The sequence below is a fragment of the Entelurus aequoreus genome, linkage group LG01 (assembly GCF_033978785.1).
Source record: "Entelurus aequoreus isolate RoL-2023_Sb linkage group LG01, RoL_Eaeq_v1.1, whole genome shotgun sequence".
Lineage (NCBI taxonomy): Eukaryota > Metazoa > Chordata > Actinopteri > Syngnathiformes > Syngnathidae > Entelurus > Entelurus aequoreus.
The window spans coordinates 28,786,663-28,813,859 of record NC_084731.1 but is presented as its reverse complement, the minus strand read 5'-3'; the positions used below and the strand labels follow the sequence as shown (position 1 = coordinate 28,813,859).

Sequence of the window (27,197 nt, the reverse complement as noted above, 5' to 3'; positions counted from 1 at the left end):
ACACTTAAATAAATTGCCAGAAATAGCCAATTTGCTCAATTTACCTTTAACTCTATGTTATTATTAATAATTAATGATATTTATCTTTGTTGAAACACTGATCATCTTAATGATTTATCACAATAAATATATATAGAAACAGATAAATATCAATATGCAACACTTTATTTTTATATTTTCTTTAAGTGCACATTTTTCAAATTGAACATTTTCAAATGATCACTTCTAAGACAGTCTTGTGAAATCACAATATCCCATTTTAACTAGCTAGCCACTAACATTTTTTAACAAATCATGAATTACTTTGCACCATGTTTGTACAAATAATAACTCATGTAAAATACAAAAGTCAACTCTCAAATTTTTAAATAAATCATGTCACACTTTGAACTGGACACCAAATCTGTTATCTGTTTCTTTGTCAGTTAGTGAAGACCAAGTCTTTAAAATATTTTCTTGGATTTTCAAATTCTATTTGAGTTTTGTCTCTCTTAGAATTAAAAATGTCTAGCAAAGCGAGACCAGCTTGCTAGTAAATAAATAAAATTTTAAAAATAGAGGCAGCTCACTGGTAAGTGCTGCTATTTGAGCTATTTTTAGAACAGGCCAGCGGGCTACTCAACTGATCCTTACGGGCTACCTGGTGCCCACGGGCACCGCGTTGGTGACCTCTGTTCTAGAGGAAAGTTGTGTGGTCAGATGAAACAAAAATTGAGCTGTTTGGCCACAATACCCAGCAATATGTTTGGAGGAGAAAGGATGAGGCCTTTAATCCCAGGAACACCATTCCTACCGTCAAGCATGGTGGTGGTAGTATTACGATCTGGGCCTGTTTTTCTGCCAATGGAACTGGTGCTTTACAGAGAGTAAATGGGACAATGAGAAAGGAGGATTACCTCCAAATTCTTCAGGACAACCTAAAATCATCAGCCTGGAGGTTGGGTATTGGGTGCAGTTGGGTGTTCCAACAGGACAATGACCCCAAACACATGGCAAAAAGTGGTAAAGGAATGGCTAAATCAGGCTAGAATTAAGGTTTTAGAATGGCCTTCCCAAAGTCCTGACTTAAATGTGTGGACAATGTTGAAGAAACAAGTACATGTCAGAAAACCAACAAATTTAGCTGAACTGCACCAATTTTGTCAAGAGGAGTGGTCAAAAATTCAACCAGAAGCTTGTGGATGGCTACCAAAAGCGCCTTATTGCAGTGGAACTTGCCAAGGGACATGTAACCAAATATTAACATTGCTGTATGTATACTTTTGACCCAGCAGATTTGGTCACATTTTCAGTAGACCCATAATAAATTCATAAAAGAACCAAACTTCATGAATGTTTTTTGTGACCAACAAGTATGTGCTCCAATCACTCTATCACAAAAAAATAACAGTTGTAGAAATTATTGGAAACTCAAGACAGCCATGACATTATGTCCTTTACAGGTGTGTGTAAACTTTTGACCACAACTGTATTTTCCCACATGTTTAAGGAGTGATTCCGACAAAGCTGAAAGACAAAGAAACAAAAATTGAAAAATAAATAATCAAATGAAATGTTCCATTCAACTATCGACCTAAAAATACCTTTATTCATGTACAGGCGGTTTTTCATTCTGTAAAAAAAAATGTTTACTTTCTTATCAAGTCATAAAAAACACTCTGTTTTTACTTTAATAGTGATGGATTTGATGAATTGTGTGGGGTGACAAGTGTAAAAAGAGGTTAACCACAGTAAGGTGAAAAACATGAAAAACAAGCATTTTAATATTTGATGCAAAGTTGCAGATCCATTTTTTCACTTGTCATTTATATACACTATATTGCCAAAAGTATTTGACCACCCATCCAAATGGTCAGAGTCATGTGTCATTTATAAAAAAATAATAATAATTTGTATAAATGTCTGTAATGATAATGTCAATGTGGGATTTTTTAATCACTGCTATGTTGAAATTGTTATTAATAGAATAGAATAGAAAGTACTTTATTGATCCCTGGGGGAAATTCAGCACCACAGTTCGCTCACAATAGACAAGAATAATAATAAATAATATAATATATATAACATATTATATATATAATATATGAATATATTCTACATATACTCTACATTTATATTGTAGATATATATATATAATATATGAATATATTCTACATATACTCTACATTTACATTGTAGATATATATATATATATATATATATATATATATATATATATATATATATATATATATATATATATATATATATATATATATAAATATAATGATACTGTTGTTGATAATATTCATTTTTGTCTGACTGCTTTTGGATTGTTTTGTGTCATGTTTGTGTGTCCTCTCAATTGCTCTGTTGATTGCTATTCTGAATGTTGCTGGCTCGGGTTTGGTTTTGGAATTGGAATTGCATTAGTATGGTATTATTGTGTATTGTTTTGTTGGATTGATTTTTTTTTAAAAAAGAATCAGGTGTCCAAATCGCTAAGATTTACCGCTTGTGTTGTTAGCATTGTTTACCTTTAACCCGTGAACAGAAGTCCCGTTCGATGAATATCTTCATCAATCGCCACCAAATAATAATACAAAAATAAATACAATTACTACATTGTGATACTACATTCATAATTTAACACTTAATTTAGGATGACTTTTGATTTATGTGTTCATTGTGAGTCTTAAAGGCCTACTGAAACCCACTACTACCGACCACGCAGTCTGATGGTTTAAATATCAATGATGAAATCTTAACATTGCAACACATGCCAATACGGCCGGGTTAACTTATAAAGTGACATTTTAAATTTCCCGGCAAACTTCCGGCTGAAAACGTTTCAATATGATGACGTTTGCGCGTGACGTCAACTGTTGAACCGGAAGTATTCGGAGCCCATTGAATCCAATACAAAAAGCTCTGTTTTTATCTCAAAATTCCACAGTATTCTGGACATCTGTGTTGGTGAATCTTTTGCAATTTGTTTAATGAACAATGAAGACTGCAAAGAAGAAAGTTGTAGGTGGGATCGGTGTATTAGCGGCGGACTACAGCAACACAACCAGGAGGACTTTGAGATGGATAGCAGACGCGCTAGCCGCCGACCTCACCTTGACTTCCTCCGTCTCCGGGCCGCCGACCGCATCAGTGATCGGGTGAAGTCCTTCGTCGTACCTTCGATCGCTGGAACGCAGGTGAACACGGGTCGTGATGAGCAGATGAGAGCTGGCGTAGGTGCAGAGCTAATGTTTTTAGCATAGCTCTGTCGAGGTTCCGTAGCTAAGTTAGCTTCAATGGCGTCGTTAGCAACAGCATTGCTAAGCTTCGCCAAGCTGGAAAGCATTAACCGTGTAGTTACATGTCCAGAGTTTGGTAGTATTGTTGATTTTCTGTCTATCCTTCCAGTCAGGGGCTTATTTGTTTTGTTTCTATATGCAGTTAAGCCCGATGCTATCACGTTAGCTCAGTAGCTAAAGTGCTTCACCGATTTATTGTCATGGAGATAAAAGTCACTGTGAATGTCCATTCCGCGTTCTCGACTCTCATTTTCAAGAGGATATAGTATTCGAGGTGGTTTAAAATACAAATCTGTGATCCACAATAGAAAAAAGAGAGAGTGTGGAATCCTTGAACCCTTGTACCTAAGTTACGGTCAGAGCGAAAAAAGATACGTCCTGCACTGCACGCTAGTCCTTCACTTTCACATTCCTCATCCACGAATCTTTCATCCTCACTCAAATTAATGGGGTAATCGTCGCTTTCTCGGTCCGAATCTCTCTCGCTGCATTGAAAACAATAGGAAAATGTGAGCAGCCCTTCCTCCGGTGACGTCACGCTACTGCCGGTAGGGGCAAGGCTTTTTTTTTTATCAGAGACCAAAAGTTGCAAACTTTATCGTCGTTGTTCTATACTAAATCCTTTCAGCAAAAGTATGGCAATATCGCGAAATTATCAAGTATGACACATAGAATGGATCTGCTATCCCCGTTTAAATAAAAAAAATTAATTTCAGTAGGCTTTTAAATGTTCACTTTAGATTCCTTTGTGTGTCTCAGTCTCTGTTTCTGATTTATTCATTTATTTATTTTTTGTATTATTATTTATTTATTTATTTATTTTTATTTTTTTTGTTTCTCCACTCTCGCTGCGCCCCGGCTGATGCAACAGTTGGTTGGGGGGCGCATAATAAATGAAAATAACATAACATAACATAGGACAAAACTATGTGGAATATGCTTTATGTATGTTTTTTAAATCCGCAATGTAGCGACTGCCAATTGAAAAAAACCCAAAAAAAAACATGGTCAATTTAAAATAATCTTACAGTTCCACAACACCAATTTAAGAAAAAGAGTTGACATGAATGTTGAACCAGTGAGATCAGCTCACAGCCAGCAGTTATTAGTTTGTTGTCGTACGTACATCAGCATTACTGCATGCCGCTGTTTTTTTTTGCCTCATTTAACCTTTCTGCTCTTTGGCTTCCGTCTCGTTTACTGGCATTCCCCGGGCCGCCCTCGCTCGCTGTGTCCTTCTGTCCACCGCGGCGCCCCCTCCGCCCGTGTTGTGACAGCCTTGTCAGCTTTGTGTTTCTTTTCATGGAGAGCAGCGCTCGGAGGCAGCCAGTCGTGGGTTAGTGTCTTTGTGTTTGGGTGCTGCTCTACCGGGGCACTGGGCCACCATGTCAGCCGGCACCTGCTACCCTCTGGAGGTCCATGCTGCAGCCAGGGAAGCACACATTGCAGTCAGTGGCAGTGTTTACAGAGAAAATAACCTGCACTATGTCATCCATCTGGATCTTTGTGGATCCCACCATTGTTTGTGTGTGTTCTTGTATTTCTACCCTTCTTGAGACATCAACAAGGAAAAGTACCTTCCATATGAGGACCGGTGAACAAGTTAGGACATAAATCATGGTCCCAATACGGGAAACCATTGCATCTAATAGAGAATGTCTAATTTGCACCCCTGGTGGTGAAATCTATCAAAATTAGGGTGGTCCCAAAAAGGAGGGATTTTTCTAACAACATATGAAATAACAAGTGTGTGTAAGAAATTGCAATGCACCCCCTTTGGCCAAAATTAATCAAAAATATAAAATGAATATGTACTGTGTATAGAGACATACTGTAATAACATGAAGTAAATAATAAAGATTTAAAACCAATTACCTAAAAAATTTAATAAATTAAAATAACTCGACTTTTTTCCTATTAAAATTGGGAACAATTTCTCATATTCTTTCTGTTTCTGTAATATTGCAATATTTCCTCCTAAAATCATAACTTTTTTATGTAAAATTATAACTTTATAATGCAAAATGGTGACATTTGTCATATAAAATTCTGACTTTTATCACAATATTACAATATTCTTGAGTGACATTTTTGGAGTAAAATTGTGACTTTTGTCATAATTTTGCCAAGTAAAATTCCAATTATTATTACAATATTGCAAAAAAAAATATTTTTTTATAAAATTGTGACTTTTGTCGAGTAAAATTAAGATTTTTTTCATAAAATTGCCAAAATGTTAAGCTTTTCTTGTAAAATTCCAACTTTTAATATAATATTGCCCAAATTCTCAGTTTTTCTTGTAAAAGTTTGACTTGTGTTGGGTAAAATTACGACTTTTATTATAATACTGCAACATTTCTAAGTTTTTCTTGTGAAATTGGGACCTTTTTCTTGTGAAATTCCAACAAATTTTTCACAACAAGCTTTTTGATATTTGCATAGTATGTATATAGTATTAATTGTTATCAATACAAATATGTATATATCTAGAAAGGGTGGTCCTAAAGAGGTAGGCATTATTCGGAGGTCTCAAGAAAGTAACAAATACAAGAATGTGTGTGCGTGCGTGCGTGCGTGCGTGCGTGCGTGCGTGCGTGAGTGCGTGCGTGCGTGCGTGCGTGAGTGCGTGCGTGCGTGTATGTGTGTAGATGGCTGATCAGGTGCATCCACACAAAGCCGGTTTCTGTGTTTTTTGTCTTGTGGCTGTGTTCACACCTGTGGTTCGGTACTCTTGGTGTCAGAACTGTGCGCACAAACCTCACTCTGCGTGCGCGCAGACTCAAATTGCAATCTTTTGCAATTTGACCTTTATAGGGGAACTGCACTTTTTGCGGAATTTTGCCAATCGTTCACAATAATTATGAAAGACATGACGACAGGCGTATGTTTTTTAATGCCATTTAACTCGTAAATATAAGTTTGCTTTAGTGTTGTGACGATACCAATATTTTGGTACCGTTACTAAAATTATTTCGATACTTTTTGGTACTTTTCTAAATAAAGGGGACCACAAAAAAATTGAATTATTGGCTTTATTTTAACAAAAATCTTAGGGTACATTATACATATGTTTATTATTGCAAGTTTATCCTTAAATAAAATAGTGAACATACAAGACAACTTGTCTTTTAGTAGTAAGTAAGCAAACAAAGGCTCCTAATTAGTCCGCTGACATATGCAGTAACATATTGTGTCATTTATCATTCTAATATTTTGTCTACTTCTTCATTTACTGTTAATATCTGCTTTCTTTCTCTTTTAACATGTTTTATCGACACTTCTGTTAAAATGTAATAATCACTTATTCTTCTGTTGTTTGATACTTTACATTAGTTTTGAATGATACCACAAATTTGGGTATCAATCCGATACCAAGTAGTTACAGGATCATACATTGGTCATATTCAAAGTCCTCATGTGTCCAGGGATGTATTTCCTGAGTTTATAAACATAATATACATTTTAAAAGAATGAAAGAAGTGTTGACATGTTGTGATGCCAAAAAATATACACGTAATCATAGTAGTATCGACTAGATACGTGCCTGTACTTGATATCATTACAGTGGATGTTAGGTGTAGATCCACCCATGCCGTTTGTTTCCATTTTGATGCCGGTGAGCTACGGTGTGTAGTGAAGCATGTTTAGCTATTCCTCGTCCTGCAGGGAAGATACTTGTAAGAAACTTACTTTATTTGTCGCAATGGAGGCGAGGATTAGTGATTTAGAAGTAGCTAAAACACTGCTGACGGCAGATGGCCGTTAGCCGCTAGCTAGCTAGCTATGTCTTAAAACACTAGAAGTCCCAGAGAAGGGCCAATTGGCCTTTTTACCTAGAAAACCCACAAGAGGGTCATTTGAGCCCTAGTCCCCCCTGTGGACACTCCTTTTGTTATGAAAATGTGGCTGTTAGTGGCACATTGGCAGGGGCCACTTGAGCCTGTGTGGGGGAGGGGACCTTACAGCTCAAGCTTTAGTTCTGAGGTAGGTTGTGTGTGTTTTTGCAAGGATCAACAGAATGAAGGGATCAACACTCTGACATTTATTGTTAAAAAAAATACAAAACAAAACATATTTACAAAGAATGAAAAAGCAACTGTTTTCCCAGTTTTGGTGTGGAGGGTTGTTGCAGAAGCAATTGTTATTTTTGTGTGCCAAAAATAGTTTAAAAAAAAAAATTTACAAAGAAAAAAGCATATTTACAAAGAATGAAAAACCATGTCCATGTAAACGTGACTGACATACATTTGAGCAGTCACTCACAATCCTGGCACTGCCATTGCTCCTTTCGGCATTTCCCACATGTATAATTTTTCTGTCTACCTAGACAAACTGCCCCTAACAGCCTCATTACCATAACAAAATGAGTGATTAGTGTATTCGGGAAAAGCGTCGGGCCAAATGGCCCCTCTCTGGGTCTTCTAGGTAGACAGAAAAATGCTGGGACCTCTTCCAGTGACCGTTTCAGTGTTATAACTTCACCTTTATCGTTAGTTTTTAAGCCGAAATGCATCCATTCTCCCTTTTCTGTCTACACACTTTGTCTGCTTGTAAGTACTCCGTGATTGTGCGCTGCCGAACAAGCTGGTGCTTTTAACACCTCATTACGTTCCTGCTGTGAGGAGGCAGCCCATCTCAACTAAATCAGTGCAAATGAGGAGTATTGAGGCAGGCATAGCCTTACAAGACTGCTTTGAGACTACAGACTGGGAAGTACTCTGTAAGCCTCACGGGACAGATATCAACAAAATCACAGACTGCATCACTGACTATATACATTTCTGTGAGGACTCCATCATCCTGACAAAAACTGTCCACTGTTACCCATATAACAAGCCCTGGATCACCAGCCAGCTAAAGGTGCTGCTAAATAAAAAGAAGCGAGCCTTCAGATCCGGTGATCGGGACGAGTTGAAGAGGATTCAGTGGCAGCTCAAAGTTAATCTTCAAGAAGGGAAAGATGCCTATAGAAGGAAGCTTGAAGCTAAACTCCAACAAAACAACACTCGTGAGGTTTGGAAGGTTCTGAAGGCCATCACAGGCTTTAACAATAAAGCCAAACTGCTGGATGGGGGTGCAGATAGAGCCAATGAGCTGAATTTGTTTTTCAACAGATTTAGCAACGCACCCCTTACTGGCCCTCCCCCCACTACTCCTGTTCTCACACCTCCACCTCCCCCTCCTTCTCTTTTACCTGCCACAGCCGTTTGTTTCCCCCGTCTCCCTTCCCCCACTTCCACCCCCACTGAGAAAGCCAGCCCGGTGTGTCTGACACCTGGACTTGTAAGACGGCAGCTGGAGAAAGTCAATCCAGCTAAGTCAGCAGGCCCTGACCGAGTCAACCCCTGGGTCCTGAAGACTTGCGCTGCTCAGCTAACTGGGATCCTGCACTCCATCTTCAACCTGAGTCTGAAGCTAGAACGGATACCAGTGCTATCGAAAACATCCTGCATAGTGCCGGTGCCCAAGAAGCCCATCCCATCAAGCTCAAATGACTTCAGACCTGTAGCCCTGACGTCCCAGGTCATGAAGGTCCTCGAGAGACTTGTGCTGGATCAGCTGAGGCTCCTTCCCTGGATCCTCTACAGTTTGCATATCAGCCCCATGTAGGAGTGGACGATGCTGTTATCTACCTGCTGCATCATGCTCACTCTCACCTGGATGGTGGGAAGGGCACTGTGAGGATCATGTTTTTTGATTTCTCCAGTGCCTTTAACACCATTCAGCCAATTCTGATGAGTGACAATTTGCTCAGGATGGGTGTCAGTTCATCCATTGTCTCCTGGATCACTGATTACTTGTCTGACAGGCCCCAGTTTGTGCGACTGGGGAGCTCCGTGTCGGATACTGTGGTCAGTGGTGTAGGTGCTCCACAGGGGACCGTCCTGTCTCCTTTCCTGTTCACCCTGTACACCTCAGACTTCCAGTATAGTTCCAGGTCCTGCCACCTGCAGAAATACTCTGACGACTCTGCTGTGGTCGGGTGTATCGGAGAGGGACGGGAATTGGAGTACAGGACACTGATCGCTGACTTTGTGGAGTGGTCTCAGGCGAACCATCTGGTCCTTAATGTGGACAAGACCAAGGAGCTGGTCATCGACTTCAGGAAGAGAGTGACCCCGGTGGAGCCCATCAAGATCCAGGGCCGGGAGGTGGCAGTAGTGGAGCAGTACAAGTACCTGGGAGTCCACTTGAACAGCAGACTGGACTGGAAGGACAACTGCAAAGCTGTTTACAAGAAGGGCATGAGCAGACTCTTTTTCCTGAGGAAGCTTAGGTCATTCAATGTGTGCAGCAAGCTGTTGGAGATATTTTATCAGTCTGTTGTGGCCAGTGCACTGTACTTTGCAGTGGTTTGTTGGGGGAGCAGCACCAGCAAAAGGGACTCAAACCGGATTGATAATCTGATCCGGAAAGCCGGCCAAACTATTGGCACGCAATTGGAGGCGTTTGTGTCAGTGAGGGACAGGAGGTCACTGAACAAACTGCTGGCCATCATAGACACTCCTGCCCATCCACTCCACCTGACAATTAAGGGACAGCGGAGTTCATACTCCAACAGGCTCCTTCAACTTCCTTCCCGCACTGTGCGATTCAAGAACTCCTTCATTCCACACTCCATCCAGCTGTATAATCACTCGCCATACAGCAATAGATGACATCTGCCTATTACCTGACACCTGACATGTTAGCTACTTCTCTTTGTTTATAATGTCTATTTTCTATTTCCTGCTGGACCTATTCTCTATTTGATGCTGCTGCTGTCACATATACTGTATATACTGTAATATTGTACATGGTCATTGGTTTATATTGTATATATGTTATAGACATAATATAATATATCTGTATATAAATTACTCTGTACACATATTATGTATATATTCGTATATATGTTAGATTTTTTTTTTGTGGCTTTATTAGTCTATTTATACCTGCATTGTCCTTTCCATCATTGTAACTGAGCTACTGTGTTGAACAATTTCCCTTGTGGATCATTACAGTTTGTGTAAGTCTAAGTCTAAGTCTAAGCTCCTCTGCTCGTTAAACCAGCAATGACACGACGTGACTTCGACACGGGCGCGAGGGGGGGGGGTACGTTTCAGAGACTGTATAGTACCAAAAATTATTCATTAGTATCGCGGTACTATACTAATACCGGTATACCATACAACCCTAGTTTGCTTACAGCAGAGCTAATGGGTGGTCCTCTATTCTGCCCATAAAATCCAATAAATAACTATCCAAAAACCGCCAACAATACTTTATTTACATTTTGTGACTTGAATAACCAAGTACTGGGGGGGTGTAGCGGAGAGTGTGTATTGTAGCGTCCTGGAAGAGTTAGTGCTGCAAGGGGTTCTGGGTATTTGTTCTGTTGTGTTTATGTTGTGTTACGGTGCGGATGTTCTCCCGAAATGTGTTTGTCATTCTTGTTTGGTGTGGGTTCACAGTGTGGAGCATATTTGTAACAGTGTTAAAGTTGTTTATACCGCCACCCTCAGTGTGACCTGTATGGCTGTTGACCAAGTATGCATGGATTCACTCGTGTGTGTGTGTGAAAAGCCGTAGATATTATGTGATTGGGCCGGCACGCAAAGGCAGTGCCTTTAAGGTTTATTGGCGCTCTGTACTTCTCCCTACGTCCGTGTACGTACAGCGGCGTTTTAAAAAGTCATACGTTTTACTTTTTGAAACCGATACCGATAAGTTCTGATATTACATTTTAAAGCATTTATCGGCCGATAATATCGGAAGTCCGATATTATCGGACATCTCTAGTTGTGCTTACCGACCTCAAAGCTATTTTATTTGGTACATGGTGTAATGATAAGTGTGACCAGTAGATGGCAGTCACACATAAGAGATACGTGTGGACTGCAAGATGACGCCAGTAAACACCAAAACATGAAATGTTCCATTGAGAATATAGAACATTACACACGGCGCTCAAAAATATGTCAAAAAGTTTGGGGACCCCTGATATAGACTATTGGGTTTTGTTTTCAACATGTTCTGCTGGTGGTGTGCCCCTGGATTTTTTCAATGAAAAAAAAAAAAAAAGGTTGAAAAACACTGGATTAGAGTGATCACGTGACTTAATGATGTTTTGCTGTGTCCTTCAGGGACCAACGTCAATGAAGCCAAAAGGATCCTGACCGAGAGCGGCTTGCCCATCACATCGGCCGACAACCTGGACGACGCCGCCAAGAAAGCCGTGGCCGCCATCAGGAAGTAGAAAGATCTCCTTTTCCTCAGTGACCTCAGGTGGCCTTTAAACTTTGTCTGTTCATTCTCAGTCATGTGACAAACATGCAGACCGGTAGCGTGAAAGGCGTGTTTTTTTTTTTAACAAACTGTCATCAGCTACTTTCACACTGCAGCAATGCTTTATGAGCCCGATTTTCCACTCCTAGTTCCTGTTGTCGCCTCCTATACGTTGATTGGCATTGATTGGAATAGAAATGTACTGCTTTTTATTTCCCCATGAAGAAAGTCAGTCAAACAGTACCCACACACACACACACACACACACACACACAATATTGAGATCTCGATAAAACACTTTTTCCATTCCCTCTTTTAAAACTTTTTTTTTTTTTGTGGAACAATTTTTTTGGTAATTGCTTTAATTAAGTGGATTTTAGGAGGCATTATCAAGCTTCACCTTACATTTTATACAACTTGGAAAAAAATGAAAACAAATGAATTCAGCTTGACTAAACTGAAAGACAACAGTCCTGTTCAATACTCTTGTTTATTTTGTTGTTTCTCCATCCATCCATCCAATAATGTGTATATTATCATTCATCACATAGATGAAGTATACAAACTTAAAACGCTGTGAATTTTTCTACATGATTTCTTATTTGAAGAGTACTCCTTCACTCAGTGATGTATATTCAGAATATTGTAAATCGGTGCCTAAAAGTGGTTTGTAAAAAAACAAAAAAAAACAACGTTCATCTCTTTCTGTGCCATTACCATTTTCATTCAGATATGTTTAAAAAGCAGCCTCAACTAGTTTTGTAATATATAATAAAATAAGTACCGTATTTTTCTGAGTATAAGTCGCACCGGCCGAAAATGCATAATAAAGAAGGAAAAAAACATATATAAGTCACACTGGAGTATAAGTCGCATTTTTTGGGCCAATTTATTTGATAAAACTCAATAGACATTTGAAAGGCAATTTAAAATAAATATAGAATAGTGAACAACAGCCTGAATAAGTGTACGTTATATGACGCATAAATAACCAACTGAGAACGTGCCTGGTATGTTAATGTAACATATTATGATAAGAGTAATTCAAATAACTATAACATATAGAACATGCTATACGTTTACCAAACAATCTGTCACTCCTGATCGCTAAATCCCATGAAATCTTATATGTCTAGTCTCTTACGTGAATGAGCTGAATAGTATTATTTGATATTTTACGGTAATGTGTTAATAATTTCACACATAAGTTGCTCCTGAGTATAAGTCGCACCCCCGGCCAAACTATGAAAAAAACTGCGATTTATAGTCCGAAAAATACGGTACTCCAGATGGGTAAAAGTGAGAATACAGATGTAACCTGAATATAGCTGAATTTAAATAATTAGCGTCTTTTTTTGCGAATGTTATTCGTGGAAATGTGTCAAATTGAAAGCTGTCAAACAATAAAAACAATTGATATCCTACTTTTTTTCAGTGTTTTTTTTTAAAATTCCTATCAAAATAAAATCACAAATTATTCACACTGATTCAAATGGACATCTTAAAAAAAAAATCACCTTGCCAGCCTCATGTACACACATAACATTTAATGTTGCTGGATGTCAATGATGAATTCATATGTTTATAGAAAGGAAGAAAAGGTTCATGTTTATGCTTTATTTAGCATAGAATTATTCAAGTGCTCTCGGTTGAACATTTTAATTAACAATAACAATAATCATAAACTTCAGTCGGCTCTATTAACTCAATGAATGACATATAATAGCCAGCTAGTGCGGTGCTGATGAAGTGTTGATATGGAGCAGCTTTGTTGTGACGCGCGAGGCGGCCAATCTTGCACCTGTTGTGGTGTGTAACAATCAATCAGAAAAGTCATCTTTGTTGCAACCCGTTTATTAGGCTCCAATATTGCGTCATAATTCAAAAGGTAAGACGGCAACACACACCAGCAAACTGTATTTGCTCTTCTGCGGTTAACACCAAACATTTGATTCCCCTTGTTTGTACAAACTGAATAACGTGTTAAAATGTATTCAATCCTCAAATCAAGATTTCAGCTAGATATGTTATATACAATGCAGCCGGAAAGTATTCACAGCTCTTCACTAATTCGACATTTTGATATGTCACAGCTTTATTTTAGAATGGAATGGAATCATTTTTGTCCTCTACACGTAATACCCCATAATGAAAATGTGTACAAGTTGTATTTATTATAAATAAAATCATACTTACCAATCATACTTACCTACCGTATTTTCCGGACTATAAGGCACACTTAAAATCCTTTTTTTTTCTTTCTCAAAACTCGACAGTGCGCCTTATAACCCGGTGCGCCTAATGTACGGAATATTTCTGGTTTTGCTTACCGACCTCGAAGCAATTTTATTTGGTACGTGGTGTAATGATAAGTGTGACCAGTAGATGGCAGTCAAACATAAGAGATACGTGTAGACTGCACTATGATGGCAATATGACTCAAGTAAACAACACCAACATTTTATATGTTCCATTGAAAATATAGAACATTACACACGGCGCTCAAAAATCTATCAAAATGTTTTAGTACAACTTTGGTAAGCTATGAAGCCGCACCGCTTGATGGATTGTACTGTGCTTCAACATACGAGTATTATTATGGTGTGTGTATAAGGTAAGACATATTATCTGGCGTTTTGTTTCGCAATATTGTGCAAAAGCTACTTTTCTTACCCTCTAGTACCTGCTGATCTGTATTTGGGATCTGCATAAGTCCTGAAAAATTGTGCGCTTCCGCCTTTGTAGTCGATAAGCTTCTTCTTTTTCTCTATCTTCTTGTTATGGGACATTCATCCTCCGCTGTTGCCATTTCTAATATAAAGTAGTGTAAAGTTCTTACTTATATCTGTCAGTAAACTCGCCATGAAAGCGCTAAAACATAGTGAGTTTACATTATTCAACCAAGGAACTTTAGGTATTAGAGAGTTCCGGCCGGACGTTTTTTTCACGGGGCACACTTCCGGTGTTGTTTCCGGATGAGGAAATGTTGCTTCGTTATTGATTTAAGTAAAGTCTGAATGTCATTAAAACAGTTAGCTCCATCTTTTGACACTTCTTCCACTCCCATCCTTGCACGCTACACCGGTAGCCGGTAGACCACAAGGAAGTGTTTTCGATTTAGAAAAAATGTAATATTAATATGACTCCTTTAACGCGCCTTATAACCCGGTGCGCTCTATATATGAAAAAAGATCGAAAGTAGACCATTCATCGGCAGTGCGTCTTATAATCCGGTGCGCCCTATGGTCGAAAAAATACGGTAAATGTGATTTTTTTTTATTTTTTTTTTTATAAATTTGCAAAATGTTTAATAAATAATAATAATTTAATTGTCATTATGGGGTATTATGTGTAGAATTTTGAGGACAAAAATTATTTTTTTCCATTTCGGAACAAGGCATTAACATAAAATGTGGAAAAAGTGAAGCGCTGTGAATACTTTCAGGATGCACCATATAGACAGGTGTGTGCCTTTCCAAATCATGTGCAACCAACCGAATTTACAACAGGTGGACTCCAATTAAGCTGTAGGAACATCTCAAGGATGATCAGTTGAAACAGGATGTCCCTGAGCCACTTTTGAACTTAAAGTTAAAGTACCAATGATTGTCACACACACAATAGGTGTGGTGACATTTTTCCTCTGCATTTGACCCATCCCCTTGGTCACCCCCTGGGAGGTGAGGGGAGCAGTGGGCAGAGGCTGTGAATATTTATGTACAAAACCCAAAGCCAGTGAAGTTGGCACGTTGTGTAAATAGTAAATAAAAACAGAATACAATGATTTGCAAATCCTTTTCAATTTATATTCAATTGAAAAGACTGCAAAGACAAGATATTTAATTTTTGAACTGGTAAACTTTATTTTTTGCAAATATTAGCTCATTTGGAATTTGATGCCTGCAACATGTTTCAAAAAAAGCCGGCACAAGTGGCAAAAAAGACTGAGAAAGTTGAGGAATGCTCATCAAACACTTATTTGGAACATACCACAGGTGAACAGGCTAATTGGGAACAGGTGGGTGCCATGATTGGGTAAATAAGCAGCTTCCATGAAATGCTCAGTCATTCACAAACAAGAATGGGGCAAGCGTCACCACTTTGTCAAAAAATGCCTGAGCAAATTGTTTAAGAAGAACATTTCTCAACCAGCTATTGCAAGGAATTTAAGGATTTTACCATCTACCGTCCGTAAAATCATGAAAAGTTTCAGAGAATGTGGAGAAATCAGTGCATGTAAGCAGCAAGGCTGAAAACCATCATTGAATGCCCATGACCTTTGATCCCTCAGGCGGTACTGCATCAAAAACCGACATCAGTGTGTAAAGGGTATCACCACGTGGACTCAGGAACGCTTCAGAAAACCACTGTCCGTAACTACAGTTTGTCGCTACATCTGTAAGTGCAAGTTAAAACTCTACTATGCAAAGCGAAGGCCATTTATCAACAACACCCAGAAACACCGCCGGCTTTGCTGGGCCCGAGCTCATCTAAGATGGACTGATGCAAAGTGGAAAAGTGTTCTGTGGTCTGACGAGTCCACATTTCAAACTTTTGGGGGGAACTGTGGACGTTGTGTCGCCCGGACCAAAGAGGAAAAGAACCATCCGGATTGTTCTAGGCGCAAAGTTCAAAAGCCAGCATCTGTGATGGTATGGGGGTGCATTAGTGCCCAAGACATGGGTAACTTACACATCTGTGAAGGCACCATTAAGGCTGAAATGCTAATTACACAATGTGCCAACTAAATTGGTCTTGGGTTTTGTACATGTGATTCTTTAGATTTGTATTTTTAATAAATTTGCAAAAAAGTCTTAACACATTTTCATTATGGGGTATTGTGCTTATAATTTTGAGGATACAAATTAACTTATTACATTTTTGTTAAAAGCTGTTACATAACAAAAAGTGGAAAAAGTGAAGCGCTGTGAATACTTTCCAGATGCATTGTATTTACATTTCTACTTGAAACACAAAAAGTTCTTCCAATAAAACTCCCAGTAGAGGCTTGAAAAGAGCGACTTCCTCCTGTCAGACCCACGGACTGAGTGATGGATTATCTGTCAGGCAATCTGAGAGGACGCCCAGACAAACAGGATTGACGACAACCTGCATTAAAAAACGCCCCCCAAAAAAAGTGCACTGGAGTAAGAGTTTTGTGTCAAAAACAACATTTTTAAATGTTCTTGCTGTCTGAGGACTCCAGATGGATCAAATTGAAGCTGCAAATGTGTGTCGCTCTCATTTTCCAACTCATCAGAACAAAGAGGTAGTTATCAAACTATCAAATCACATCACGGGGATGGTTGTCAGTGTTATAGGAGGACAAATCATTTTAGAAGTGAAGTGAATGAATTATATTTATATAATAATAATAACATTTTATTTGCATAAAGCACTTTATATTGAGTAAACAATCTCAAAGTGCTACAGTGTATTAACAACAAAAATAAAATAAATAAAAAAGATAATAAAGAAATAAATAAAAATAAAAACTAGAACAGCCAAATAGTTATAGCTAGTATGCACATATCTAAAAAAGGCTTTCTTTAAAAGAAGGTCTTTTAAGCCTTTTTTTAAAAAGCATCCACAGTCTGTGGTACCCTCAGGTAGTCAGGGAGAGCGTTCCACAGACTGGGAGTGGCGCAGCAGAAAGCCCGGTCTCCCATTGTTTGTAGCTTTGTCCTCGGAAGTTGGAGGAGGTTAGCCTGTCCGGAGCGGAGGTGTCGTGTGGAGGATTTGGGGGTGAGTAGTTCTTTGAGGTAGAGGGGGGCATTTCCATGGAGGCACTGGTGGGTTAGCAGGGAGAATTCATCCTGAGTGGAACAGGAAGCCAGTGAAGGGATTTGAGAATATAGCGCTTTTCTCTAGTGACTCAAAGCACTTTTACATACTGGAACCCATGGATGACCTTTTTGCAGAACGGACTCTGATAATAACAAAAGAAACAATAATGAAATACAAAATTATGTCTGTCTGTAAATAAATAAATACATCAACCTACAAACGTTGCTTGGAGTGATAAATAAAGAATCCTTTTAAGCAGAAAAGGCACAAAACAGGAAGTACTCGGTACATTTTCAACCGTCAGCACCGGCAGTGAACGAACTCGTCCAAAAAAATGGCGCCGTAGCACAAACGGCAGCACAATTTTTCAGTGTCTCTGTCGGTGTGATATGACAACTATTTGTCCAATACAAAAATATAAAAATCCATGAATTAGCCGCACAGTTTTATAAGCCGCAGGGTGCAAAGCGTTGCGGGAAAAAATTAGCGGCTTGTCGTCCGGAAAATACGGTAAGAGAAACATTTCTGTCCATTTTAAAACAACATTTTCAATGCCGTAATTATTCCAAAAAAATTGACATTTTCCAAATGTGTCGCGGCACATCTTCGTTTTTCGAGTCGTGGACAAAGAAAGTCACACTTTTCGTACGCGCAAGGTGAACCGTGAGAGAGTTACCTCACGGCCCTAATTTATTTATCAACTTTTAATTTCCATCGCCCCCTATCCAGGAGTCATCTGCAGACAGGAAGTGGTGGACGTGGGGCTCGTGCGCCCCCCCACACCCCCCCGCCCCTATCACGCCATGCCTGCCAGCCAAGCCGTAGAAATGGGCTGAAGGGTTCAATAATTGCCTTATTTCATGCTCCTGGCTGCGTTTGTCAGAAAGCTCTCCGCTGATGGATTGGACGGAGGAATTTAAGGCTTGTTAAAGCAGCCTTCTCGGGCCCTGATATTGTTTAATTCAGTGTCAAGCTGGAGGTCACAATGAAATGTGCACACTGATTTACCGGGCAAAATTAGTAACGCTCCATCATATAAATATAGATGAGGGGGGAAAGAAGCTTTGGAGGTCAGCCTGGAGACTTCTTTTAGGTGCACTAAATACCTCTGTAGGTGAGAGAGCTTATGGTGCTTTCAATGGCCCTCAGAGAAAGTGGCACTCCTAACTGTTTATGCCAAGCGGGGGGGTTTATTTCCCACTTCATTTGTTTTTCTGCGCACATCCGTCAGTCATCAGAGTCGAGGCTGTTTTGCCGGCAACTACCCGGATATTTACCGACCGGTTCAAACTCGTATTCGTTCACAAAGAAGCAATAGTGCTCCGAATTGCCACTCGTTTTTTTTTCCGCCGGGGGACGCCGCTTCTCAATATTTTATCATTTCCCCGCCAGCTGTCCGCCAGACAGCGGATAGATTGTGCGCGCGTTCACACAATCGGCTTCTTGACAGGTTTTATGGAGAGTCACAGAGTAGGGGAGCGTAAAAGAAGCGGCGTGTATTGTTAGCGTGTGCTGCGGCGGCCTTGGCGTACAAATGAGCAGAAAAAATCAATGTCCTTTTTTCCCAAACTGCCGTCGTTTTGTGTGTGCGCGTAATTGAAGGACTTAAAATCGATTTGAATTTCCTTGGCCGCCTGGAGGAATTGAGCGAAGGGGAGGCAGTTTTTAAAAAGTTGCAATAATCCAGAATTTTGGGGTTTTTTGCTTTACTAAAAATGTTTATAACCAGGTTGTTTTTTGTTTTTTAACGCCTGGAGCCCAGTGCCCAACAACAGTCTGCAGGTTTTCTATCCAGGCTCCAGTACTCTGGAATGCCCTCCCGGTAACAGTTAGAGATGCTACCTCAGTAGAAGCGTTTAAGTCCCATCTTAATAGTCTAGCCTTTAAATAGACCCCCTTTTTAGACCAGTTGATCTGCCGTTTCTTTTCTGCTCTGCCCCCCTCTCCCTCATGGAGGGGGTGGCACAGGTTCGGTGGCCACGGATGCAGTGCTGGCTGTTCAAAATCAGGACCCGGGGTGGACCGCTTGCCTGTGCATCAGTTGGGGACGTCTCTGCGCTGCTGAACTGTCTCCACTCGGGATGGTCTCCTGCTGGCCCCACTATGGACTGGACTCTCATTATCATGTTAGATCCACTATGGACTGGACTCTCACAATATTATGTTAGATCCACTATGGACTGGACTCTCACAATATTATGTTAGATCCACTATGGACTGGACTCTCACTATTATGCTAGATCCACTATGGACTGGACTCTCACAATATTATGCTAGATCCACTATGGACTGGACTCTCATTATCATGTTAGATCCACTATGGACTGGACTCTCACAATATTATGTTAGATCCACTATGGACTGGACTCTCACTATCATGTTAGATCCACTATGGACTGGACTCTCACAATATTATGTTAGATCAACTATGGACTGGACTCTCACTATTATGTTAGATCCACTATGGACTGGACTCTCACTATTATGTTAGATCCACTATGGACTGGACTCTCACTACTATGTTAGATCCACTATGGACTGGACTCTCACTATTATGTTAGATCCACTATGGACTGGACTCTCACTATTATGTTGGATCCACTATGGACTGGACTCTCACTATATTATGTTAGATCCACTATGGACTAGACTCTCACAATATTATGTTGGATCCACTATGGACTGGACTTTCACAATATGTTAGATCCACTATGGACTGGACTCTCACGATATTATGTTAGATCCACTATGGACTGGACTCTCACTATTATGTTAGATCCACTATCGACTGGACTCTCACAATATTATGTTAGATCCACTATGGACTGGACTCTCACAATATTATGTTAGATCCACTATGAACCAGACTCTCACAATATTATGTTAGATCCACTATGGACTGGACTCTCACAATATTATGTTAGATCCACTATGGACTGGACTCTCACAATATTATGTTAGATCCACTATGAACCAGACTCTCACAATATTATGTTAGATCCACTATGGACTGGACTCTCACAATATTATGTTAGATCCACTATGGACTGGACTCTCACAATATTATGTTAGATCCACTATGAACCAGACTCTCACAATATTATGTTAGATCCACTATGGACTGGACTCTCACAATATTATGTTAGATCCACTATGGACTGGACTCTCACTATTATGTTAGATCCACTATGGACCAGACTCTCACAATATTATGTTAGATCCACTATGGACTGGACTCTCACAATATTATGTTAGATCCACTATGGAATGGACTCTCACTATTATGCTAGATCCACTATGGACTGAACTCTCACTATTATGTTAGATCCACTATCGACTGGACTCTCACAATATTATGTTAGATCCACTATGGACTGGACTCTCCCAATATTATGTTAGATCCACTATGGACTGGACTCTCACAATATTATGTTAGATCCACTATGGACTGGACTCTCACTATTATGTTAGATCCACTATGGACTGGACTCTCACAATATTATGTTAGATCCACTATGGACTGGACTCTCACAATATTATGTTAGATCCACTATGGACTGAACTCTCACAATATTATGTTAGATCCACTATGGACTGGACTTTCACAATATTATGTTAGATCCACTATGGACTGGACTCTCACTATTATGTTAGATCCACTATGGACTGGACTCTCACAATATTATGTTAGATCCACTATGGACTGGACTCTCACAATATTATGTTAGATCCACTATGGACTGGACTTTCACAATATTATGTTAGATCCACTATGGACTGGACTCTCACGATAGTATGTTAGATCCACTATGGACTGGACTCTCACAATATTATGCTAGATCCACTATGGACCGGACTCTCACAATATTATGTTAGATCCACTATGGACTGGACTCTCACAATATTATGTTAGATCCACTATGGACTGGACTCTCACAATATTATGTTAGATCCACTATGGACTGGACTATCACTATTATGTTAGATCCACTATGGACCGGACTCTCACAATATTATGTTAGATCCACTATGGAATGGCCTCTCACTATTATGTTAGATCCACTATGGACTGAACTCTCACTATTATGTTAGATCCACTATCGACTGGACTCTCATAATATTATGTTAGATCCACTATGGACCGGACTCTCACAATATTATGTTAGATCTACTATATTATGTTAGATCCACTATGGACTGGACTCTAACAATATTATGTTAGATCCACTATGGACTGGACTCTCACTATTATGTTAGATCCACTATGGACCGGACTCTCACAATATTATGTTAGATCCACTATGGACTGGACTCTCACAATATTATGTTAGATCCACTATGGGATGGACTCTCACTATTATGCTAGATCCACTATGGAGTGGACTCTCACAATATTAGATCACCCAAGGGACTGGACTCTCACAATATTATGTTAGATCCACTATGGACCGGACTCTCACAATATTATGTTAGATCCACTATGGACTGGACTCTCACAATATTATGTTAGATCCACTTTGGAATGGACTCTCACTATTATGCTAGATCCACTATGGAGTGGACTCTCACAATATTAGATCCACTATGGAGTGGACTCTCACAATATTAGATCACCCAAGGGACTGGACTCTCACAATATTATGTTAGATCCACTATGGACCGGACTCTCACAATATTATGTTAGATCCACTATGGACTGGACTCTCACAATATTATGTTAGATCCACTTTGGAATGGACTCTCACTATTATGCTAGATCCACTATGGAGTGGACTCTCACAATATTAGATCCACTATGGACTGGACTCTCACAATATTATGCTAGATCCACTATGGAGTGGACTCTCACAATATTAGATCCACTATGGACTGGACTCTCACAATATTATGCTAGATCCACTATGGAGTGGACTCTCACAATATTAGATCCACTATGGACTGGACTCTCACAATATTATGCTAGATCCACTATGGAGTGGACTCTCACAATATTAGATCCACTATGGACTGGACTCTCACAATATTATGCTAGATCCACTATGGAGTGGACTCTCACAATATTAGATCCACTATGGACTGGACTCTCACAATATTATGCTAGATCCACTCGACATCCATTGCACCGGTCGCCCAGGGGGGTAACCACATCTGCGGTCCTCTCCAAGGTTTCTCATTGTCCCATTGGGTTGAGTTTTTCCTTGCCCTGATGTGGGATCTGAGCCGAGGATGTCGTTGTGGCTTGTGCAGCCCTTTGAGACACTCGTGATTTAGGGCTGTATCAATAAACTTTGATTGATGATTGAACGTAACTTCTTAAGAGTACTTTTACTCAGGTAAAATGACCCGTGTAATGGTATTTTTTTTTGTTTTTTGTTTTTTTTTCATAAAGAAATACGATCATGTGTGCTTACGGACTGTATCCCTGCAGACTGTATTGATATATAATATACATATTGTGTTTTTTATGTTGATTTAATTAAAAAAAAAAAAAAAAGTTATTTTTTTATTGTGCTCCCGGTACCAATCGGTCCGCGGACCGGTGGTTGGGGACCACTGCCTTTGCTGATTGGGACAAGCGGTAGAAAATGGATGTATGGATGACGGATTACCGTCAGGCTTCTATGATGTCACATCGTTTAAGTATCTGACTCAGCTGTTTGACACACCCTATGAGGGACTCACACGTGATGCCATCCTGACAAGAGCAGGAGAGGAGGTCCATCATTGGCACCATGGTGCTTCAAAGCTCATTATAGTGTGACCTGCTGAAAGGCAAACTTCCCCGATTAAAACAGCAGCCGAGATGACAGGACGCACTTTGAAACGACTTGATAATGACACTCCCAAGTTGTCCTGGTGGAGCACCCGGCATGTGCTCCCACACCTCACTGTCACATAACACTGTGCTGCAACAATGAAGGTGCAGGCGTGAGGCATAGTGGTGTGTATCGTTTCCCTACTTGGTGTGTGTGTGTGTGTGTGTGTGTGTGTGTGTGTGTGTGTGTGTGTGTGTATGTGTGTGTGTGTGTGTGTGTGTGTGTGTGTGTGTGTGTGTGTGTGTGTGTGTGTGTGTGTGTGTGTGTGTGTGTGTGTGTGTGTGTGTGTGTGTGTGTGTGTGTGTGTGTGTGTGTGTGTGTGTGTGTGTGTGTTCTTTCTACCCTTCTTGAGACATCAACAAGGAAAAGTACCTTCAATATGAGGACCGGTGAACAAGTTAGGACATAAATCATGGTCCCAATATGGAAAAAAAAAAAAATTGCATCTAATAGAGAATGTCTCATTTGCACCCCCTGGTGGTGAAATCTATCAAAATTAGGGTGGTCCCAAAAAGGAGCGATTTTTCAAATTGAAAGTGCTCCACCTCTGGTTAACATATGAAATAACAAGTGTGTGTAAGCAATTGAAATGCGCCCCCTTTGGCCAAAATTAATTAATTAATAGAATAAATATGTATATAGATACATACTGTAATAACTTGAAGTAAATTAAAAAATAAATAAATAAATAACTAAAAGCAGTCTTTTTTTCACAATGTGTCAACTTTTTTCTTATAAAGTTGGGAACTTTCTGTTTCTGTAATTTTGCAATATTTTCTTGTAAAATAATTACTTTTTTGTGTAAAATTATTATTTTAATGCAAAATGGTGACATTTGTCATATAAAAATTCTGACATGTATCACAATATTGCCCATTTTGTTGTTGTTCTTGTAAAATAGTGACATTTTTTGTGTAAAATTATGACTTTTGTCATAATTTTGCCAAGTAAAATTCCTATTATTATTATAATATTGCCAGAATTTTAAAGTGTACATATAAAATTGTGACTTTTGTCGGGTAAAATTCCGACTCTTTTCATTAAAGTTTCCAAAATGTTAAGCTTTTCTTGTAAAATTGCGACTGTTATTGGGTACAATTCCAACTTTTATCACAATATTGCACAAATGTTCAGTTTTTCTTGTAAAATGTTGATTTGCGTTGAGTGAAATGGCGACTTTTATTATAACACTGCCAAAATTCAAAGTTTTTCTTGTGAACTTGGGACCTTTTTATTGTGAAATTCCAACTCATTTTTTACAACAAGCTTTTTTATATTTGCATAGTATATATGTATATTTAATGTTGTAAATACTCATCTTTATATATCTAGAAAGGGTGGTCCTAAAGAGGTAGGCATTATTCGGAGGTCTCGAGAAGATAACAAATACAAGTGTGTGTGTGTGTGTGTGTGTGTGTGTGTGTGTGTGTGTGTGTGTGTGTGTGTGTGTGTGTGTGTGTGTGTGTGTGTGTGTGTGTGTGTGTGTGTGTGTGTGTGTGTGTGTGTGTGTGTGAACTGTAATAACACACACATGCTCAATACTGTTTCATCAACTCTGGGAATCATGTTTGTGTGTCCAAGGTGACACTAAATAGCTATAACGCTATTTTTCTCTCCGCCATGTACGAATAGGTGCAATAAATGAAGTGGGCGTGTGTGTGTGTGTGTGTGTGTGTGTGTGTGTGCGTGTGCGTGCGTGCGTGCGTGTGTGTGTGTGCGTGTGTCAGGTGTCATCGCAGTCAAATGACTCAGCCTGCAGCACGAGCAGATAGGAAAAGTGGTCTGTCACCTGTGATTTTTACCAATAAGCCGAGGAAGGTGGCTGCAACACACACACACACACACACACGACATAACTATAGACAAATACTAGGGTTACCAATATAGCAATATTTTGGCACCAAAGTGTATTTCGATAATTTTCAATACTTAGAATAAAAGGGACCACAAAAAATGTCATGAATTGCTTCATTTTTATTGCATTTAAAGAATTTTTTTGGCATTAATTAAAATAGTGAACATTTTAGATAACTTCTCATTTAGTAATAAGTAAGCAAACAAAGGCTCCTAATTTAGCTGCTGACGTATGCAGTAACATATTGTGTCATGTTTCATTCTATTATTTGGTCGAAATTATGAGGGACAAGCTGTAGAAAATGGATTATTAATCTACTTGTTCATTTACTGTTAATATCTGCTTATTTTCTGTTTTAACGTGTTCTATCTACACTTCTGTTAAAATGTAATAATCACTGTTGTTGGATACTTTACATTAGTTTTGGGTGATACCACAAATTTTGGTATCACTCCGATACCAAGTAGTTACAGGATCATACATTGGTCATAATTAAAATCCTCCTAGGTCCTGGAACGTATTTCCTGAGTTTATAAACCATAAAAAACACAAATTATTTTGTAACAATAAAATATGTCAATGTAATCGTTGTAGTATCGACTATGTACGGCTCTTGCACTGCATGGTATCATTACAGTGGATGTCAGGTGTAGATGGCATGGCATTTGTTTACATTCAGGAGCACTAGCTTGCTGTTAGCGGTTAGCTATTGTAATCTTCCTACGATGTGTAGTAAGCAATGTTTAGCTGTTTCTCGTCCTGCAGGGATGATACTTGTAAGAAACTTAATTTACTTGTTGCCATGGAGGCAAGGATTAGTGATTTAGAAGTAGCTAAAACACTACCGACTGCGGATGGACGTTAGCCGCTAGCTAGCTATGTTTTAAAGCACCTCTTGCCGAGCGCCCTTCTAGTGGCGTGTTCCCAAGACGCAGACGACCGAGGAGGCAACGTGCAGGTAAAAGTATTTAATGTAGCTCAAAACAAACAGACGAGTGCCGCTAGGAAGGCACTGAAGCATAAGGAAGGCTATGCAAAAACTAAACTAAAACTGACGGGTGAAAAACGACAAAACGGAACGCTGGAACACAGCAAAACGCACTGCAGGAGGAAAGAGCGTCCACATGAATGTCTAACATTTCCAAATAGGTCCCGACCAAGAACGGTGGCTCACACTCAACCGAAATAGAACTGATTGCCATCCGAAAACAGGTGAGGGGAAATGCTCTGGGCGACATGTGTCAACAGGAAGTGCCACCAAAAGAAAAGCACAGGACCAGAACTAACACAAAACACAGGAGAACACCAACAAAAGGCACCTTCACTGTTTATGTCACGTGTGGGGGAGTCGCAGCTTACTGCAGGATTCCTTCCCCCGGGATGCAGACGGACCACTCCGGACACGACGTGCAGGTAGGAACATGATTTATTTGTCGAAATCAAACAGGTGCCAAAAACGGAAAACAAGCCAGAGGAAAAAGGTGCCGATCGCACTGGACGCTAAAGCTAACACTTGGCATAGACTAGAGATAAAGAATACTCACGTAACTGTGGCAAGAAGCAAACAATGAAGCCAGGCCGACTGACCGGCAAAGGCAGGATTTAATAGTCCCTCTGATTAGTGCTCGGGAAACAGGTGAGCGTCCCGAGCATCAATCAGAGACAGGTGGAAACAATAAGCACCCATGGTAACAAAAAGTCAACAAGGGTGCACAAAAACAGGAACCAAGGGAGTCCAAAACTAACAGAATATAACAAAAACATGATGCGGGCCACGGATCGTGACAGTTTATAGCAGGGGTCCCCAAACTACGGCCCGCTAGCGTCCCAAGTTTTTTTTTAAAAATACATATATATATATATATATATATATATATATATATATATATATATATATATATATATATATATATATATATATATATATATATATATATATATTTTTTTTTTTTTTAATCTGTCCTCTAATCAATTTTCTACCGCTTGTTACTGTTGGTGTATATGTTACTCTCGGTGGAATATGTATATTTATATATATATATATATATATATATACACATATATATATATATATATATATATATATATATGGGACGGCGTGGCGAAGTTGGTAGAGTGGCTGTGCCAGCAATCGGAGTGTTGCTGGTTACTGGGGTTCAATCCCCACCTTCTACCTTCCTAGTC

General features: G+C 39.4%; 1 protein-coding gene across 1 annotated transcript in view; it reads left to right on the top strand.

The window, feature by feature from the left end:
• Positions 1-12,972, top strand: part of suclg2 (succinate-CoA ligase GDP-forming subunit beta) — a 248,757-nt gene extending 235,785 nt beyond the window's left edge. The window contains exon 11 of the mRNA XM_062047002.1: positions 11,414-12,972. Coding sequence (XP_061902986.1) covers positions 11,414-11,526 — 113 coding nt within the window. The 3' untranslated portion in view covers positions 11,527-12,972. The remainder of the gene's footprint in view (positions 1-11,413) is intronic.
• Positions 12,973-27,197: the final 14,225 nt, after the last annotated feature.